Source organism: Primulina eburnea, chromosome 8 (assembly GCF_022965805.1).
Source record: "Primulina eburnea isolate SZY01 chromosome 8, ASM2296580v1, whole genome shotgun sequence".
Classification (NCBI taxonomy): domain Eukaryota; kingdom Viridiplantae; phylum Streptophyta; class Magnoliopsida; order Lamiales; family Gesneriaceae; genus Primulina; species Primulina eburnea.
The window spans coordinates 41,901,035-41,922,487 of NC_133108.1; the positions used below are offsets into that span (position 1 = coordinate 41,901,035).

The window sequence follows — 21,453 nt, forward strand, 5'->3', positions numbered from 1 at the left end:
AGGTGGCATTTCTTGAAACAAACACTTTTGCTTCATTAGGATGATAAAAATAATATCCAATAGAATTCTTTGGATATCCTACAAAGTAGCACAAAGTGGATCTACTATCCAATTTGTCTCCCACTGTCTGCTTCACATAAGCAGGACATCCCCATATTCTCAAGTAAGAATACTTGGGAGGTTTCCCCATCCATATCTCATATGGTGTTTTATCCACTGCTTTAGTATGGACATTATTCAACAACATTGCCGCAGTTTCAAGCGCAAAACCCCAAAACATTGTAGGCAATTCAGTGAATCCCATCATAGATCGAACCATGTCCATCAATGTTCGATTACGACGTTCAGAAACACCATTCAATTGTGGTGTTGCTGGTGGAGTCCACTGTGAGAGAATCCCATTCTCTTTTAGATAACCCAAAAATTCAGCACTCAAGTATTCTCCACCTCGATCAGATCGAAGTGCCTTAATACTTCTTTCTAGCTGATTTTCTACTTCAGATCTGAACTCTTTGAACCTTTCAAATGCTTCAGATTTATGTTTCATCAAATAAACATACCCATACCTCGAATGGTCATCAGTAAAGGTAATGAAGTAGGAATGCCCAAATTTTGTGCTAACACTTAGCGGGCCACAAACGTCTGTATGGATCAAATCCAATAGACCATGTGCACGTTCTACTTTTCCATTGAATGGAGTCTTAGTCATTTTTCCTTTTAGACAGGACTCACAAGTAGGTAGAGAATTTATGTCTGACAAGTCAAACATGCCTTCTCCCACTAGCTTGTGCATCCTTCTTTGAGAAATATGACCTAGTCTAGCGTGCCACATTTGTGCGGGATTTGGATTTTCTATTTTTCTTTTGTTTGTTGTTGTTTTCGTATGCGCTTGGACATTGTTTAAAGGAATCTCTTTCAATTTTAAGTTATAGAGATCATTTGTTAATTCTCCAGTTCCAATCAAACATTCATTCTTGTATAAATTGCAAACACCTTTAGCAAAAACACAAGAATAACCATCCCTATCAAGCATAGAAATAGAAATAATGTTTTTAACCAATTCAGGAACAAATAAAACATCTCTCAAAAATAACTTAAAATTATTGTCCAAAATTAAAGTAATGTCTCCAATGGCAGTAGCAGCAACCCTTGCTCCATTTCCTAGTCTTAGAAAGGTCTCACCATCTCTAAGCCTCTTGCTTCTTCCCATCACCTGCAAATCATTGCATAGATGAGAACCACATCCGGTATCCAATACCCAAGAAGAGGAATTAATAGAAACATTAACTTCAATATAAAACATACCATGACCAGAACGCTTCTGAGCAAGATACTCCGCGCAATTACGCCTCCAGTGTCCAGGCTTGTTGCAGTGGAAACAGATTTGTTCTGACTTGTCAGGCTTTGTGGGCCCCGGATTAGGTTTCTTGTATGGTTTTTTGTTAGGCTTGTTCTTCTTTGGAGGGGCAGAACGCTTCTTGCCTTTGTATGGGGCTCCCTTTTTCGTGCAGGACGAAGAACCCACTAGAAAAACAGGCTTATCCTTTTTGATTGTGGCCTCATAACTAGTAAGCATATTGACCAACTCTTCAAGGGTGGCCTCAAGCTTATTCATATTAAAGTTAACCACAAATCCATCGAACGAAGAAGGGCAGAGACAGCAAGAGAATATCAGTCGAGAGCTCACTAGGGATAACCAAGTCGAGTCCCACCAACTTCTCGATGAGCCCAATCATCCTAACACCATGCTCATGGACCGAAGCCCCATCTCGCAAGCGTGTAGTCATGAGTTCTTTAACAACAGCATATCTCTCTGAACGAGTTTGTACAGCATACAATTCTTTCAGATGTAAGTGAATGTCAGCAGCATTCACAGCCTCCTCGAACCGCTTCTGCAGTTCATTCGACATAGAAGCCAACATGTAGCTCTTAGCTTGAATGTCATGGTCCCACCATTTTTCAAGCTCAGCCAATTTAGTCGGAGTGGCATTTGAAGGTGCTTCCTTCGGTGGCTTCTTATCAAGCACATACAGAATCTTTTCCGAGTTCAGAACAATCTTTAAATTTCGAAACCAGTCATTATAGTTAGGGCCAGTCAATTTGTTTTGATCGAGAATGATTGAAAGCGGGTTACGAGTAGACATCGTATATATACTGAAAATGAAAACAGATAAATGTTACTGATAATTTTAAAATAATTCTAAGATATAAAATATGGATTTCATTTTATAAATTACCCTCCCACTATTTTGACATTTCCACCACCCTCTGATGAAAAAGGGAAATCGTATTTCCTTAGTAGGCACGTAGAGTCCAATTAGCCAATTATAATCCCGAATAATATCAGCCAATTATAATTTCTAAAAGGTAGAGTCCAATTGCATCCCTATGCAACCTCCGCGTGTTTTGCCTCACGTTTAATAAGGACCCAATAATATGACACCGTTTATTTTCACGTGTCAAACCAACCCATCAATATTGAATTGTAGTGGACGGTCGCCATGAGTTCCCCCAATAATATGAGCCGAAGTCATGGGAGTTCCACTCAATTCACATCATATGTCCGGTGGAAGTCACAGCTTTCCGGCGTACAGGCCTCTCCAATAATATGAGCCAGACACTGTCCGCGGGTAGCGATCAACATGCAACCACGGTTGATGGAAGGCAAGGAAAAATTAAACTCTTTTAATTTTTACTTATTCGGTTTGATATAAATTTTGAATCATATTCAAAATGAGGGATTTTAATTAAAAAAATTTGTCTCATCATTTTATTTGAAAATCGCGTGCCACGAGTTTGTATGTTTGCCGGATTCATGCAACTATATTATATAATAATATACATACATGCATACTACTATATATCACATATATCATAATATGACATTCAACAATAAATAAGGATGATCGATTGCCAACACTAATAGATCCATGTGAGCCATACATGGATCCAGGTCCAAACCTAGGTGAATGCAGGGATGCAAATGCAACTTATTACAAAAGCTTCCAATATTTTACATGTCTTCATCTTGATCATCGGGTCCACCATCTTCCAGTCTTGATCTCCCACTATTTCTAATTATTACATTTGAATAGCCATGTCACATAAGGGATACATCTCATGGGGGTGGGAACGGGCCATAAACCAGGCCCACTTTAATAATATCAAATATTATAAAATTGAATAAAAACAGTAAAATATCCTAACATACACCTAACACATTGGTCAAGGCTCTCGATCATCCTTCATGCATTTAATATCAAATATTAACATCAATTTAATTAAACAATTTAATTAATTGATAAATCATATATCTAATAATTTTATCACTAACCACCACAATTATTAAAGAATTTAATAAATTAAATAAACTCTTTTATTTAATTTCCAATTAAATCAATAATAATTGATTTCTTATAAAACTCATTTTTACCATAAATAATTAAAATCATATTCTAATTATTTATTTTACAAGAAAATTATTAATTTTCCAAAAATTAATTTTCCAAAATAAAAAATTGAATCAATTTCAAAAATATCAATTTTCCCCATAATTTTGAAAAATCAGAAAATTGCACCCCGGGCCCAAACAATTCAAGCCCATCAATTTTGCACGCTTCCCGAGACGATCCCGGGTCGTCGCCCCCGCTGCCCGCCCGCTGCCCGAACGTTTCGGGCAGTGGCAGCAACCTGTGCGCGCAGGCGCGCACAGGTGCGCGCAACGCCGCGCGCAGCGTGCGGACGCTCCGCACGCTGCGCCGCGTTGTGCGCCGCGCGGGGCGGCGCACAGCGTGCGGACGTTCCGCACGCTGCGCCGCTCTGCGAGCGCACGCTGCGCGCGCGCGCTGCGCGTTCCTGCGCGCAGGTCGCTGCGCGCTGCGCGCGCAGCCCTGCGCGGGGTCTGCCCGGAACAGTTCCGGGCAGATCACGAAATTTTTTTTTTTTTTTTTGTTTTTCCGAAAAATTTAATTTTTATGGTGCATCAATATTTCTGAAAATTTTCTTGTGTGGTTAGAAACAAATTATTCAATATAATTTAAATCATACGATTCAGAAAACCTGGCTCTGATACCACTGTTGGATCCGGTTTTCTACACGCCCAAACGCAGCGGAAGATTTAAAATTTTTATTTTATTTTGAAAAACAAAATAATATTGCTTTAGGCGCTCGTATGATTTATCAAAACATTCATAGGGAGTAAATCATTATACCTTTGTGAATTAATCACGTGGACACCAACCGATCCGGTATGACAGATCTGGCTCTTGATGATTCCCTACGAACTTTCTTCAAAAATCCTCCTATCAAGTCCACGACTAGATAGTGTGTTCCTCTTCCAACTTGCACTAGAAAATATGGAAGATATTTTCGTAGGAGAGAAAAATAATTGAGAGATGGCACAATCCTTTTTCCTTTTTAAAAATGGTGGCCGATTTTTCCTTTTTATTGAGTGGAGGCTCACGTAGGTTTCATAGTGGTGGGCTAGGGTTTTGATGTTTGCATGTGTTATTTATATTTAAATTAAACCCTAATTACATAATTAACATTAACGGGCTTGATTTAATTAATTGGGCTAGTCCAACTAGTTTAATTAATTTAATCAAAGTCCATTAAAACTTTAATTATTTAATATGTTGGACTTGTACCCCTACAAGCCCATTAAACATATTATCCACCATATTTATTTTATTAATTAATCAACTCAACTTTTGAGCTTAATAAATTAAATACATTATAAATTCAACATTTGAATTTATTATTTAAATTATAAATTCAACTACTTGAATTTACATTACCTCCAAAATTTAATATTTAATAAACCCAACATTTGAGTTTAATAAATTAAATCCTCAATTTTTATAAATTCAACTACTTGAATTTATTTTCTCCAAATTTCATAAATTCAACTTCTTGAATTTACTATATCATAAATTCAACTCCTTGAATTTATTTTCTCAAAATTTAATTATCATAAATTCAACTCCTTGAATTTACTATATCATAATATAAATTCAACTCCTTGAATTTATTCTCTCAACGGGAACAAACGATCCAGTGCTTGTGTGACCCTCAATGGTTCAGGGATACAGCTAGCCGTGAGTTCACAACTCTTTGTGATTCAGGACATAATCCTTTATTCGGGCTTACCCTAGTTAGCCCCATTCTTTTCATCAACACCTTGATCAAGAATGTCAGAACTCATTTCTGATTGCACTCATCGGATCATGGTAAGAGCGTCTAGTAGCATCGCCCCATGATCCCCTAGGTATCACTGATAGTGCCTGCAAGAACCAGTCGATTATGATTAACGTACAGTACGGTCCCTTCATCTCATATATCCCGATCGAATCTGCAACCATTGGTTCATCGAGGGTTGCATATTAATTCGATAACTATGTGATAACTATAATAGTGGCATCGCGTGTACTATTTGGAGAACTCCTTCTCCAACGTACATCTCGTACTCTGGCCAGAGATTCCATGCACTATTATTTCATTAGATCACATAGGATATCCACACCCGTAGGTGAGCGGTGAATCCCCGACTACAATACACTGGCTCCTATATGTGTCGCAACTGTACCCAACCTCGCCACCTGATGACTCTCCTGGAGCCGGTAAACGAGTCAAAGCACAGCCCTAGCATATAGAGCCTCAGTGTTGTCCCGGGTCGTAAGGACTAATGGTGTACAATCATAACCACGGACTTATCCTCTCGATGAATGATAACCACTTGGAAAGTCCGAGGGAGGGTTGTTCGGTATAATCATCATATGACTACCCATCTGCATGTTTGGACATCTCCATGCCCTTACCAAGAAACGCAGTACACAACATCACAGATGCTAGTCTCAAGCTCAAGCGACCTTTATCCATGTTTTAGGCGGCTGAATCGACTAGGAACGAGTTTAGATCATACAGTATTTACAAACGAGTTTCAACATCGAATTACGATTCATTTGTATTAAAGTATGATCAAGGTCTTTATCTATGTTTGATAACATGGGTATACAGATAAAGAATTAACAAACCATGAAATAATGAATTATATTAAAATAAAGATTGTTTATTACACTTGAGTCAATAAAATCCCTAGTCAACAGTTGACTTGTAGGGCATCTACTCTAACATAAAGTGTTTCTTGGTTTCGAACACTCCGCTGACAGACATCATTCTTAACGAAAGAGAAATGATCTCTTCCCAATACATTCCATTTGTGTCTCAGAAGGGTAAGCACAGCTTGAAATCCTCGCAGTTCATGCACAGGAAGACTTCGTTTGTTTTGTTTTCAGTTTGCTCACCATTCCGTTAGGGAAAGTGTTGTTTCTCTTGGACGGTAACTCTGGTCTTGGCGCAATGGATAATTTGTATAGATCTGTTCCTAATTTGATCGGAGGGAAGCACATAAATACTCAGGATCACTCAATCAATTCGATATTGAATCCCCGACTCCCTCCAAAGTATGTTTCCTGGTTCAACCAAATTCTTCCTCTCACCGAACAAAGTTCCCACATGTTATTTTACAACAACAATTGTTTAACAGAAAGACATCGCTGCTATAAAATGTCTACTTCACATTTTATTCCTGATTATAGTTTGGCTTACTCGAGAACAATTAATCCGAAAGGTTTGAAACCCAACGGCTTCTTGGTAACTGATAATTTAGATGTGACAATAGCTTTTGGCTCTAGTCTATCCAAGCTTCAACAAACGGGCATCCCATTAAGTGATATAGAGAAACACGTTCTCGATGTAGGAACGGGGTAACAATCAAGTCATAAGTAGTCTTGTTTAGAGAAACATTAAATTTCCTATTCTCATCGTATCGGTTTTGCAGGCTGTGAACATATTGAAGGCATCTCTCTCTTCATCTTATGCTTTGACAAATGGTCTCCAGCAAAGTTTACTCAGGCAGCAGAGTAAGAAAAGTGAAGTGTCAAAAATTTCAAGGTCTATATATAAATATAATGTTATTAGTGGGGATCGTAGGTTTTACAGTCGAGAAAGAAGCTGAATTCTCTTCCTATTGCAGGGCCCTCAGGTGGTGTTAAGGTCTTTTACTCAGGCAAATAATGAGGCAAGATATAATCTTAACGCTGTGTGTTCTAGCTTCTTCAGTACTTACCTTCTGATGCTATGTTGCCTATTCTGATGACAGAAACACGGAGTAAATAGATGGCTTGTGCACTGTAGCAGAAACGAACTCCTCTAAAGGTTGAGAATGAAAATATGGTAAGTTTTTGGACAAGCATTAATTTCGTACATTGTAGGAACTGCATCACTAATAGAAGTTAGCTGCTAGAATGAAAAGGATGTATTTCACTTGTGCCAAACTTGGTAGGCTGTTGTTAATCTTTGATTATCGTTTAGAAACCTGGCTTTGCTTTCTTGTTGAAGATACCATTGATTCCTGCACATGTTTGTTTCTTGGATTTTTTTGAGCATAGAGATGCTTTGAAAGTTTTGAAAACTAGTTTTATATCCACGTTTCTTGGATTACATTCATTTCTGCACATGTTAAAGTTCATTATTTCGCCTACGAAAGGGTAAAAAAAACATCAAGAGTGAGTTTGGATTTAAACGCATTTTGCTTAGAGAAGTGTTTTTTTAAGTTAGGCTTTTAAAACTGCTTTTTAAGTAAAAGTTTTAATAGTTGTTTGTTTGGATAAATAGATGGAAAAACGCATTTTTTTTAATATGAGTTATTTAGAAAATCACATAAAAAGTATAAATTTGGGTTTTTTGGAAAAAAAAAACTTATTTTACTTTAATTAAGTGCTTTTAAAAGCACAATAATAAAAATCCAAACGCATATAAAACTATAAAAGCACTTTATTTTAAAAAAAAAACACTTTTAAAAAAAAGCTACTAAATCCGAACAGACTGAGTTTACGATGCTGAGTGGGCAATGACCAACGAAGTTGACACTTCTTGTCCAAAAATAAAAAGCAAAAAACTTAATTTCCCCTCAAAAAAAGTTTAAATGTATTATCTTTAGGAATGACATATCTAATTTGCTGATTTTTACTCTGGTGATTTTGTTAATGTTTTAATCTGTCTAAGACTTGATGGTGTGCTCGTTGAGAAACAAGTGTGTTAAAATCACACTATGTCATCGTTCAATTGTATCGGTATATTTGACCCTTAATAAGTTGTGTTGCAATAGCCGAAATAAATTATTGGATCATGTGTTTGATTCATCATATTTCATCGTATCATATTTCATCATATTGATTATTACTGATATATATTTCAATAATGATTATAAAAATTGAACTCATTTAATTGTTTTTGAAAAAATTAATTGTAAAATTATACAACTTGCGAATTTCGGATAACTGATTTAGTGTTAACCTTATAGGTAAGTAATTGTATGTTGGTAAATTAATTTATTATTCACCCACACCGATTTTGAGCAAATTGCTATCTCAAAAAATCTACTCGATCAGTACAATTTAATATTTTCAAGTCGATTTTCACTTTTATCATATGAATCCTATTTTGAATTATTTTTCGAATATTAATTGGACTATTCACATTTGAAATTCTTCAATTCCATTACTTCTTCATCATCATAAATTTATCATTAAAAGTACATTTCGTAAAATATTCTGATATACTTAATTGAAATTTTCAATATTTAATGTAATCTAAAATGAAATGTTCGCCAATGCATGTTGGTCTAACCGTCAAGTACTAGCGTAATTTCCTGATAACGAGTCCCATCCTACTTGTCTTAGGATTAATTTGGGCCGAATATAGATCCGAAAAGATAAGTTTAGACATTTTAGTTACCTTAATAATTTATAATTTGTTTAATGTAAAATATAAACGAAAAAACTCTAACTCTAATTGGAATTGGAGAGAAAGTACACGAATAGAAAATTATTCAATTTCGGTACTCAGTCGGAGTCATGTGCAATATGCATGCATTAATGTAAATGTGGTCTAATTTTATAATATACATGCATAATTTTCGAGTTTGTCATGTTTCTAATGAAATGATCGATATCACTGACTTTTAGAGAGAATAAGCTGAAACCATAGTGATAGATGTCATTCGATTTTGCAAAGCACGCTTTCTATTCTCGGGACTCGATTTGTTCTCACGGTTTTTAACGTATTGAGTAGTACCAACAATACCTCTAAATTGTAATCGACTTTTTTTTTTAATCATAATGCATTTTTTCTATTTTTCTAAAGAAACAAAACAAAATTTTGTTATATTGTAGAACGATATTTGATTGTTTTTATTTTGTATGAAAATTATATATCATTATAAAACTTTTGCACTTTTAATTTGCGGCAATTTTGGTATATTTATGCATGAATTTGATTGTTATAGTCCACCAATGTAATATATTTTATTATCGTTTATCGTCTTTAACATAATCGGTTCACAAAACATATTGTTAATTTATAATTGCCAAACTAGTAATAAATATTTTATTATCAAATTCCGACTTTACTTATTGTTCCAAATGTATTTACATGTTGCTCAAACTAACCTCATTTGTACGAGTTATTTTGAACATAAAAAGTGTAAGTGTAGAGTAAAGCAAGGTTTGCGTTCAATGTAAAGCGACGGCGTGACTAGGGATGACAATGGGACGGGGGTTGGTTTTTCATCCCCATCCTCGAATTCCATCTCCACCTCATACCCGTCCCGATCCCCGCTTTTTCGGGTTCGAAAAATCCCCAAACCCGAAACTTCGGGGATCAACTTCATATCCCCGTCCCCATCCTCGTTTCAAAAATATGACAAGACAATGACGGATTCCGAGATTTTTTCAAATCAAAACTTATTATTATCTATTATTATTAGTGATAATATTAATACTAATAATAATATCAATATTTTAAAAAAATAAATATTATTATTATTATATTATTGATACTAATAATCTTATTATTTTATTATTGATATTATTTTTGAGGCGGGTTCGGGGATGATGATAGTAATCTCATACCCACCCAAACTACATTAGAGATTTCTTAAAATCTCAGAACCCGAACTCAAACTCGAAAAAATCAGAAATCACCATCTTCGTTTCGGATTTTTCTTGTAACCCCAAATTCGTGAGAAAATTTACCGTCCCTGAGCATGACAGCCTCCCAATTACCAAAGTCAAAATACAATGAAGGACCAAAAATTGTATTGTCACAAGCTATAAGGGCTAAAAGGTAATAATAATAATTATTTTTGGTTTACTGAATCTGCTGGAGAAGGAAGAGAGCCTGCGAGAAAAGCTACCCAGGGTTTATCGACGATGCCGTGTTTGAACCTGTCGACTAACGTGAGCCTCGAGGGCGTGGATACCTCCACTGTCCTCTCTGAAGCAACCTCCGCTGTAGCCAAGATCATCGGAAAACCGGAGGCTGTCTGTATCTATTCACTGTTTTGTTTGGTTCTCTATGGTTAAATGGATTCCAATCTATGTTATAAATTTTCTATTGAGGAATTTTCACGATTTTTGATGTTTTATTGTATTCTATCTATTTGTTTTCTTGTTTTAATTTTTCCCAGTTTATGTATGCTTCACTAGCTGTGTACGGTAGCATATTATAAGCAACCGACGTAATGCGGTTAATTTTTCATGATATTCTGAAAGTTTTGTGGCTGATTTGTGGTTCCATGGGCATTAATGCTGTGGAATTCCCTGGCCTGATGGATTATTAATTGTTTGGATGTGCTAGTTGATGTTCTCTAATTTGGGTAATCTGTGTAGAAGAAACCGAGAGTTAGTGAATGGAGTCTTGAGCTGGGATCCCGAACATAAAATGGTAGCATTCTGACGTGGAGAATTACTGAACTTATTAGCATCTCCTCATGCCGGTCCATTTTTGGTGTTTTCAATAGTCTATCAGTATTTAGTGTTCCCAAGCACCTTAATTTGAGTATGTATCAGGTTTTTAATACTGATCCAATGGAAGAATCTGACTTAAAGACTAATATTATAGATGGGAGAGTCTTTATTTAAATATATGTATCGTAACGGGAGATCCCAACTTAAAAGATCGGTATTTTTCATGGGACTTGGAGGAGCTCGACTTAAAGGTTGTATTTGAAAACGGTATGGTTTTTATAGTGTCAAAGTCGACACTGAAACTTGAATGTATCAATGCTTTCCCTTTTCTGTTAAGTTGGTGCACTATGAAGAAATTACTCCTAAGTTCTAATGTTGAAAACACTAATATTCGGGAACTATGTTTATATTCATTAGTTTGTGGTTTATTCCATATTGGTGCTTTTAAGTGTTAACCTTGTTACAAGACGTACTGGACTTGAGTTGATGATCTATTATTGATGAGAAAACTATAACTTGAATCTACTTTACAGTATATTATCCATTGATTCGTAATTTCGATATTTAGATCCTTACTCCAATTATTAGGATTTCTACTACAAAGAGAATTACGGCCTTGATCATGAAATATGTTGCTTGTTGAATGGTGTGAATTGTGTGAAAGTAGAAACATTTTTTATTCCACTTAATATCAGTTCTTAACTTGGAAAATTAAGGATTACAACATCCTTCTTTGCAGTATGTGATGATTGTGCTGAAGGGATCTGTACCCATAGCATTTGGAGGGACGGAAGAGCCTGCTGCTTATGGAGAGCTGGTTTCTATTGGTGGTCTCAACCCTGATGTGAACAAAAAGCTCAGTGGTGCTATTGCCAACATACTTGAGACTAAGTTGTCTGTCTCAAAGTCACGATTCTACCTCAAATTTTATGATACAAAGGCAAGGAAGTCGACACTTTAAGTTGTTTTTTGAATGTTCTTGGCTTTGTTCTTGGGTCTTCTCATTGCATTCTTGCTACTTGTTTAGGCCAGTCAGAGCCAAGAAAATGCACAATGTCTGCATGCTTTACACCAGTACTAATCTTGTGAATGAACTTTCACTATTGATGAGATCGTCCATGTAGTTGTGATATCAAGTACTGGTTTGCTTGTGTTTGTAATTTTATATAATAATGGTTGATATTTGTCTTATAATATTAACTTCGTAAATTTCATGTCATGTTTCTGCCCTCCTTGATATCAGTTTTCTTTTTGCAGGGCTCCAACTTTGGGTGGAATGGGTCGACCTTCTAGGTTTATTTTGTCTTAATTTTCACCCCTTCATAAGAGTAAGAAACTTAGGTGTATTGAATAATAAGTTTATTTGAATTCTGATCAACCATCTTGGACAGCTGATGGTGGTCATGCTCATTATCTGTTTACCATGTATTTGAATGGCCCGTTACTAGATTTGTATGGTTTCGGGGAATATTTGTGATTTTTTATATATGGTATGAACGAATGCTGCTTATTTAAGTTTGCCAATTTATTCTCTATACATATTTCTTGTACTAATACTGTTCCAAAATATGACAGAATCTGTTTCTTACGGGATCTCTGTTTTTTGTTCCATGAAATTGTAAGTTTCACCAATTCCATTCCATTAAATCGTTTACTCGTGATTGTTTTTTAGTTTAACAATTGAGGTAGAAATGCATTCATCCATTATACTATTGCTTAAAAAATGTGTACTTCAATGGTAAGGAGAAATTGATGCAAGAGCCGAGATTAGCTCTTATTTAGTTTCCAAACTATCTAACAATTGTTGGCCGTTCTCCATGAATCAATAGTAGTTGTCCGTTCAGGGTGACTTTTTTTGGATATATAAATATTTTATTTGATTTTTAGTTTATATTATTGATGAGCTCTGTAACATTTCAATTACATCGATAATTTATTTATTGCATATTTTAGTCCAAAAAAACACAATTGCAATACTAAAAGTTTATGTTTTTCATAACTTGCAGAATTATCTAACTTGAACAAGTATTAATGTATGATTTTTGCTTATAATTCGGTCAAATAAAATGTTTACTCATCTCTATCAAGTCACAATTGCTATATTTTGCAAATTGCAATATCTCATGCGCTAATTTACGATGAAACTAAAAAAAAAATTAGTCATCCAAATCTGATCAAATTAAACCAAAACAAAATTAATGGTTTGCTTTGGTTTGGTTTGATTTTAAATTTTGTAAAATTGATAAAATGTGGTTTGTTTTGATTTTTTTATTTAAAACCAAATTGTAGTTGAACATTTCTAATCAATAGTTGTGATTGATTTCAAATATATAAAAAAATAGTTTTATTTGAGATAAAACGGTTGAAAATTTTAACATTCCGATATACAACTTAGATTCCGAAGCTTTACAATCTAAACGAGTTTGATTTGTTTACGTCCTAAGTTTCCTAGACGTAGACATTCAACTTTTTCTTTTTGAAAAAATAATCAAATATTATTTATTCATAAAGGAATTCTCCGTGTCACAGTTTAACTAAAGAGCTGAAAAATAAATCACAAATCTCCCAAAAACTTGGGATAGCTGTAAGATAAAAACCATGAGATGCCGGTAAGTCTGCAACATGATTTGTAGATTTCGGCAAAAAAAAAAATGTCTGGTCACATTTTTTTTAAAGAATGAAAACATTTAGTTAATCAAATTCAAACCAGCAAGTCAAGAGATAAAGTGGCCAAAGGAACAACTGAATTAATTCTAAGAAATCGAAATTACAACAAGATTGAAAACTTTAACGAGTCAATTCATGTTTCACTTTGTTAGAGTACGAGGACAATGCTGAATTGCAGATTGATATAAAGATGAGCATAGATTTCGAATATACTCTGCAGCAGGTGCATCCATGGAGAAAGGAGAATGAATTTTTATGGCTTAAATTGTTGTGGTTGCATCAGGTTCAATTATAATATTCGACCATCTCAACTTGATTGTGTTCTCTGTACCTTCTTTAATTGCAAGCATCTCAGCTAGATGAGGAGTAATATTGTCGCGTAAAAGCAGTGTTCTAAAAGGTGTCACATATGGCCATTTAGGTGTTGGGCGGTCGCTCACTACCTCGATTTTTAGAACCAACTAGATGGCAGCTTAATTTAATCTATAATTTTTTTATTTAGATTTTTATTTCTTAAAAAAGATTGTTTATCATATTTTTCAATCAATTTGTATCGGATAAATATGAGTAATATGTCACTGATTTTGAATTTGAATTCGATATACTTGAATAATTAGACTAATATGTAGATGGACAAGGAGAATTAGATATTTAAATAAAAAAATTTGTCTAGACACCACCTAAGTGGCTATTTAAGCGCTAGGCGGTGGGTGACCATCTGCCTACCACTTTTTAGGACAATGTGTAAAAGTATACGTGCGCAAACAATATAGTTCCAATATTGTCTCTACCAACTAGCCCCACCCCAAAAGTATTCTGAACCTGTAAAAACAGATGCATCCACGTTGATTTTGATGACTCAAGCAGGTGGTTTTTGCCATTTAGGATTTTGCTTCGGTTGGATTCTTTGATAAGCATCTGGTGTAGTTGTTAACTAGTAAAGACTCCCATTTGTTTCGCTCTTGCTCTATACATGATTGAGGGGGGTGTATTCAATCTAAACTTTTAATGACTTTTAATGACTATTTTTAAAAGGTGAACTTTTGTGGAGTTGATGGATTTTGATTGACTTTTATAGAATCTCATGGAATTGTAAAACATATTTCATAGACTTTTATAGACTTTTTTTCAAGATTTTTGTAGACTTTTGTAAACTTTTGTAAACTTTTATAATTGTGATTTATTTTTTTATTAATTTTTTTTAAATAATTATTGGATATGTATAACCTATTAAATTTTAATTTTTTTTTATTTATGAAAATGTAAATAAATTTTACTTATTATTTAAAGGTTAAATAAATTTAATTTGTGAAAAACGACAAATGAACTATCCAATTTATTGAAATCAAAATTTCAATTCTTTATGTCAATTCAATATATTAATGAACAATATTTTTATAAGTTCATAATAAAATTTTATTAAAATGAACAATTTATGAAATACAATAATCATAATGATTCAAGAAAAAAAAACAACAATTCATCTATTTTTACACATAAATATTGGCAATATAATAAATTCAAGATTGACCAATCATACCTTTGAATAGAAGAAATTTTTTTGAGGGAGAGAACCCTATAGATGGCTTGAGATAGAAGAGAGATAGCGTATTTTTCAAAAAAGAAAGTCCATCAAAATCTTTGGTATAGATGGAAGAATATTTTAGATTTTCTGCAATTGTACATAAGGCTTCAAGGTTTGTACATGAATAATAAAATAAGAATCCTTTAAAATCTATGGATTTTTTGGATACCTCTCGACTTTTGTAGAGTTTTAAAAAGTCAAGTTTGAATACCACATGACTTTTTAAAACTCTACCAAAATCCATGTTGAATACCACTAAACATATATAGAGTCATTAAAAGTTTAGATTGAATACCTCTAGATTTTAAAATTCCATAAAAGTCATTAAAAGTTTAGATTGAATACACCCCCCTGAATCTTACAATGGAAAACTCGGTCGTTTCTTTCAGTCCAAATACTCCAGCACGTCAACACAAACAATTCGAATTCCTTCCCATTTCCATTCTCCACTATTCTTGGGAACAGGTCACCTATGGATCATCGATAGAAGTCACTGACTTGAGGGCCAAATTTCCCGTGGATTTCCATACCTGTCTTGCAAATTTGCAGTACCGGAAAATATGGGTCCTCGCTCTTGATTAATATCTCACGCCCACCTATCCAAAACAACTTGACTTTCCACCCCTGCAATTTGATCCATGCTCTCTCCTTTTTACAATCGAAAATTCTTTTCTTATTTGATACTCACGGGAAATCTAGGGTCCGATCCCAACGAGCGTCACTAGTTCAGATGTGTGCTTTAAGATGACCCTGAGCCTGAAATCAAGAAAAAGACCGTTAAGAGGGGGCCAGGAGGGTGTCCTGGCGTAGCCCCTCCGACGCTCAAGTCAGTGACTGAGGATATATGGGGAGCAGCTAAGGGTGCTGCTGAAAACAATATAATGAATCCCCTAACTGAACACTCAAACCTGTTATTTATAGGAGAATACCTGGGCCCTTGGTGGGCCTGTTTTCCATTTGGGCTAGGGCCCTTGGTGGGCCTGTCTTCCCCTTTGGACTAGAGATGAGCCAGGGGTAGTGGGCTCATCCATGGGGTATCACCAGTCTCCCCCTCCCGAGTCGAACTGAATCGCAGGTTCGAAGTTCGATTAGTTGTGCTGTCTCCGAGTTACCGGGTGCGAGTTGTGCATGTTTTTCCAGCCGTTCGTCAGTCCCCAAAAATTTGGAAACAAATCGAGTCACTTTCTCGTTTTGAAGGGCTAAGTATGTGTTGGGCTCCCCTGTCAATAGTCATTTATTCTCTACTTTATTCACATCCCTCCAACATAATATTATATACACCCTTTACTCAGCACTTCGCCATCACTCGCGCCACCATCTCACTCCATCTCGCCTATCTGCCGCCTTGCCTAGCAGTGCGCCTGTCTCGCCACGCCAGACACCGTCTAGCTTCACCATCTCCCTGCACGAGTGCGAGCCCTCGCCCGCGCGCGTCATCGCCCAACGTCGCCACCTCCCTGCGCCTAGGCACGCACACCCTCGCCCAACGCACTGCCATCGCCCCTCCTCACGCTCGCCTACCTCCCGGTCGCCCACAGCAGCTTTGTCTCGCCTCTCGCACGCCTCGCCTGTCCTGCTCTCGCCCATGCCCAGCCGTCTCGCCCCTTCGCCCGAGCACTCGCATCACCCTCGCCCTTCTCGCCGAGCACAGCTCTCGCCCTTCTCGCCGAGCACAGCTCTCGCCCGCCCCTGCCTTCTCCTCGCCTCGCCCCCTTCGCCCGCCCACAGCAGCCTCGCCCCTCATGCTCTCGCCCATGCCCAGCCGTCTCGCCCCTTCGCCCGAGCACTCGCCTCTCACCCTTCTCGCCGAACACAGCTCTCGCCCGCCCCTGCCGACACTAACCCCTTCGCCTCTCAACCAAGGCCCATCTCCTTTATTTTTCTCGGCTGAGCCCCTAGCAGTCTCGCCCACTCCAGTGCTCGCTCATCCACTGCTCGCCCGAGCGCGAGCTCGCCCGATCCCTCGCATCGCCCATCCTCGTCCAGTACGTTGAGAATTTTGATATACTCCCTTACGAAGGGTTGTGTGATTTCTGAAAAAAAATTATGGGGGAGTTCAGACGTGGGCTTTAAGATGATCCTGAGCCTGAAATCAAGAAAAAGACCGTTAAGAGGGGGCCAGGAGGGTGTCCTGGCGTGGCGAGACAGGCGCACTGCTAGGCAAGGCGGCAGATAGGCGAGATGGAGTGAGATGGTGGCGCGAGTGATGGCGAAGTGCTGAGTAAAGGGTGTATATAATATTATGTTGGAGGGATGTGAATAAAGTAGAGAATAAATGACTATTGACAGGGGAGCCCAACACAGACTTAGCCCTTCAAAACGAGAAAGTGACCCGATTTGTTTCCAAATTTTTGGGGACTGACGAACGGCTGGAAAAACATGCACAACTCGCACCCGGTAACTCGGGGACATCACAACTAATCGAACTTCGAACCTGCGATTCAGTTCGACTCGGGAGGGGGAGACTGGTGATACCCCATGGATGAGCCCACTATCCCTGGCTCATCTCTAGTCCAAAGGGGAAGACAGGCCCACCAAGGGCCCTAGCCCAAATGGAAAACAGGCCCACCAAGGGCCCAGGTATTCTCCTATAAATAACAGGTTTGAGTGTTCAGTTAGGGGATTCATTATATTGTTTTCAGCAGCACCCTTAGCTGCTCCCCCCATATATCCTCAGTCACTGACTTGAGCGTCGGAGGGGCTACGCCAGGACACCCTCCTGGCCCCCTCTTAACGGTCTTTTTCTTGATTTCAGGCTCAGGGTCATCTTAAAGCCCACGTCTGAACTAGTGACGCTCGTTGGGATCCGTAAAGGGTGGCAGACCTTCATAGGATTCATTGCTCTGCATATTCAAAGAAGAGAATACAAAATCTTTCGTCTCTGGGCAAAAGTATTAGGACTGATTTGTTGAGATACATAAAGCTGTAGCACTATGCGAATAACACTGCAATTGTTACGATCAGCTTTCCCAAATAACAATGTATCATCCGCAAACAACATGTGTGTTATTTCTGGAGCATTTCGAGCACAATCTCACCAAGTAAGGATTCGATATTATCATTTATTATAAATTTATTATTATATTATTGTCCATTATTAATTTTAAAGATTCATAATCATCCATTTGATATTCAATTTGACACTAATTTTATTATATTGTTTTTTTTCCAAAATAATATTTCCCATCATTTCACAATTTTAAAAATATATATATATATATACACACACACACACATATTTGAACCGCGTCTCTCTGTATTCTTTCTTTTGTCTGAAGAAATCAACTCTTCAACACAAAATCATGGCGAATTCCTCTCCTGCAATCCTACCCATCTCCAATCCCCAGCAATCCGCCACCACCACCGCCGACGGTCAGCAATCCTCATTAGCCGTTCGCGTGTTCTTTGCTGGGATCTCCGAAACCGTCCGGTCCGGCCTTGCCAATCGTCGCCCCTGGCCGGAGCTTGTCGAACGATCTGCTTTCTCCAAGCCTGAATCCGTCTCCGAGGCAACCCTCCGCATCCGCAAAAATTTTCAATATTTTCGCATTAATTACTTCACCATCATCACCGCCGTGCTCGCTATCTCCCTTTTGACCAACCCTTTTTCTCTTATCGTCCTAGCTGGCCTCCTCGCTGGTTGGATGTTCCTCTACCTCTTCCGTCAGGCCTCCGATCCTCCGCTCGTCGTCCTCGGCCGCCAATTTTCGGATCGCGAGACTCTTTTCTTCTTGGTCGTCTCCACCGTCGTTGTGATCTTCCTCACTAGCGTCGGATCTGTTTTGGTGTCAGCTCTTTTGGTTGGTGTTGCGATTGTTTGCGCGCACGGTGCTTTGAGGGTTCCCGAAGATCTTTTCCTCGACGAGCAGGAGCAGAGCACGGGTGCTTCTGGGTTCCTTTCTTTCTTCACCGGCGCCAATGCTGCAATTTCTCCGCCTCAGGTGGCCGCAAGGGTTTGAGAATCATTCTTATGGCGGTAATGAATGGATTTATTCGCTAATTAGGGTGTTGATATCTATTATTTGTTGATTGGAATATGGCATCACAGATTATCTTGAAAGATTCATGTGACATGTTCTTTTGTTTAAGTAATTTCGAAAATAATCTTATCGACCTCGTGCATATACTTAGGCTTGTCTGAAGTCATATAGCTTAATTGCCTGATTGGAACTGTGTTTGGTAATTTCTCGAAGAATTGAATTGCCGTGGATGCTTGCATGTTAATATGTATGATCTGATACCGATACGTGTTCTTTTATTATGGTCTGTTTGAGTCTTTCACTTTAGCGCCTTGTTCTTGATTGGTGACTTTGTTGCAAATGTAGCTTATTTTAAATCGAAACTAACGATAGGATTAGGATCCCAATCTTGAAGGAAAATTAGGGTTTTTGGTGAAGTGCATCCTCTAAATGGGTCGATTTGGCGCATTACACCCTATTTATTTTGGCAGATTCTGTCATTGAATTATAGTTTCTTTGGCACATTTCACCTGCACCACGCCGCTTGGGAAGTTATCAATGGTTTTGTGGGATTTCAGTTCTGGACACGATTTTGGCAATTTTCAAATATGATATCATTCAAAAAATAAAATTTTCAGGTGCAATATGCAAATTTAGTTTATTCAGAGGGTGCAAAGCGCCGAAATCTGGTCCAAAAATAAAATTCCACTAGCAAGACCATTAAAAAACTTACTGTGGGATGCGGACCCGTCAAAGAAACTCTAATTTACTGGTTCCGTTCTTTGGAAGAAAATTTTAATGGTACAATGGGTAAGAGTGAGCTTTTCAAGTGTGTACTACACCAAAAACCTTCTGTATTCTGCATCTTTGAATGGGTAAATTGCATAGAGACCGTATGTTGCGTCAAAATGTCTGACCCACCCCCTCCCCGTCCTTATGTTTATAAGTAGAGATCTAAAGCTTTTGATGCTGACAATTCTTTTGTGGTACATGTAAACTTTATGATCATATGTGTGAAATAATTTTGAAGAGTTTTTGAGGTTGAAAATAAAATTGTAAATGTTTTTAAAAGTAAATATTCTTTCTTTTAAAAAGTAAATATTCTGATTATTTCCCTCTTTTTTTTTTTTTATCACAATCTCTCTGTTTTTGTAAAGTTTTACAATGTCTTTTAATATATCTGAAGTGTTTGGGGTGCGGTAAGTTTGAAAAAGAAATTAAACTTATTTTTTTTGTTACACTGAACCAACACTTTTGAATTCAAGAAAAATAATTTCTGGATAATTTCATGACTGTATGAATAAAAGTCGCGTGTACCACAAAATATTATTGATGGGGTTCATGTAATACTTTAATTCATAAATGGATTTTAGCTAATTGATTTGTCAGAGGGTTATTAGCCATTTGAGTATTTGACATAATACACGTGGTTTATATGCTCATTGCCTGTGTTTGTATCTTTATATTCTAGCTTATATATATATATATGCTACAGGAAATGCAGTGTTCTTTAACGGGATATCATTACAAGTGTTTCCCGGAAAATTTAATGTGCTATCATTTTTTCCCTTTAATTATGTTATAAATTGGCATGTTAGATGGATTTTTGATCTGGACAGTATAACAGCATGATCAATCAATTGCTGGATTTGTGCATTTTTTTAAGATTGTTCTGTAACTCAGAATCGTTTAGCAGTTTTACTGTGGCGCTTATGATTATTTTCCTACCCTGCTTGATTGTTAATTATTGTCCTGTTTAAGCGACAATTTTATATGAGTTTTTCTTTTATGCCTGATATGTAATGTTCGAATCCTCAGTTATATGCCTTTTCTATTAGAGCACCTATCTGCCTGTAGTTGGCCTCTCATGACTTACCTTGCATGAATTTGCTCGAAATTTAAGATGGTATTTTGTCTATTTTTATTCAGTAGTTGATTTATGTGTCTTGGAACGAGATTTAGATAATCTATGGACTATGGTTGAGATGACCGATTGTACGACTTGGATTTTGTGGCTTTAGTTACATGCATTTAATCGGTATGTTTTTCAGATTTGTGACCGAAAAATTTGTAATTGTACGGTTATCTTTGCCCAAAGCAGATGAATGTTGTTGGTCCTATATTTTTCATTTTAAAAAGTTGTGTATATTTTTGTTATTACTGGGTGAATAATCGATAGTGCCTTTGTGATTTGAATGCAGGAACCGCTCAAGTTGTCCACAAACTGATGTGAAGTCTTTCAAATTTTGAGTTAGGTTTCTTTATTCTGTATTTCCAATACAACCATACTAGCTAGTTACACTTCCTTCAAATTTGAATCGTAAAATTTGCAACCTATGTTGACTGACACTCGTTTAGTTTTTCCTTCCCTCGATGTAAACACACTGTTTGTGTAAAGCTCGACCTGGGATCTATGGTGGAATCTGGATCATTT

The 21,453-nt window shown here is 37.0% G+C and overlaps 2 protein-coding genes and 1 long non-coding RNA gene across 4 annotated transcripts; all 3 read left to right on the forward strand.

The window, feature by feature from the left end:
• Positions 1-6,836: 6,836 nt before the first annotated feature.
• On the forward strand, positions 6,837-7,256 carry LOC140838013 (uncharacterized). The gene is made up of 2 exons (XR_012119522.1): positions 6,837-6,951; positions 7,034-7,256. It is a non-coding gene; the product is annotated as an uncharacterized lncRNA (long non-coding RNA).
• A 2,913-nt stretch (positions 7,257-10,169) lies between these two features.
• LOC140839897 (uncharacterized) lies at positions 10,170-12,332 on the forward strand. 2 transcript variants are annotated; one of them, XR_012119807.1, is made up of 4 exons: positions 10,170-10,382; positions 11,548-11,748; positions 11,836-11,944; positions 12,066-12,332. XR_012119807.1 is itself a non-coding variant. In XM_073206884.1 (3 exons), the coding sequence occupies exons 1-3, from the start codon at positions 10,272-10,274 to the stop codon at positions 12,099-12,101; spliced, it is 348 nt and encodes a 115-aa protein (XP_073062985.1). In that variant the 5' UTR covers positions 10,170-10,271; the 3' UTR covers positions 12,102-12,332. The 2 variants fall into 2 exon arrangements, 1 of the variants encoding a protein (XP_073062985.1); XM_073206884.1 differs by lacking the exon at positions 11,836-11,944.
• Positions 12,333-18,288: 5,956 nt separating this feature from the next.
• LOC140839898 (PRA1 family protein B4-like) lies at positions 18,289-21,453 on the forward strand. Its single transcript, XM_073206885.1, has 2 exons — positions 18,289-19,036; positions 21,221-21,453. The coding sequence occupies exon 1, from the start codon at positions 18,363-18,365 to the stop codon at positions 19,017-19,019; it is 657 nt and encodes a 218-aa protein (XP_073062986.1). The 5' UTR covers positions 18,289-18,362; the 3' UTR covers positions 19,020-19,036; positions 21,221-21,453.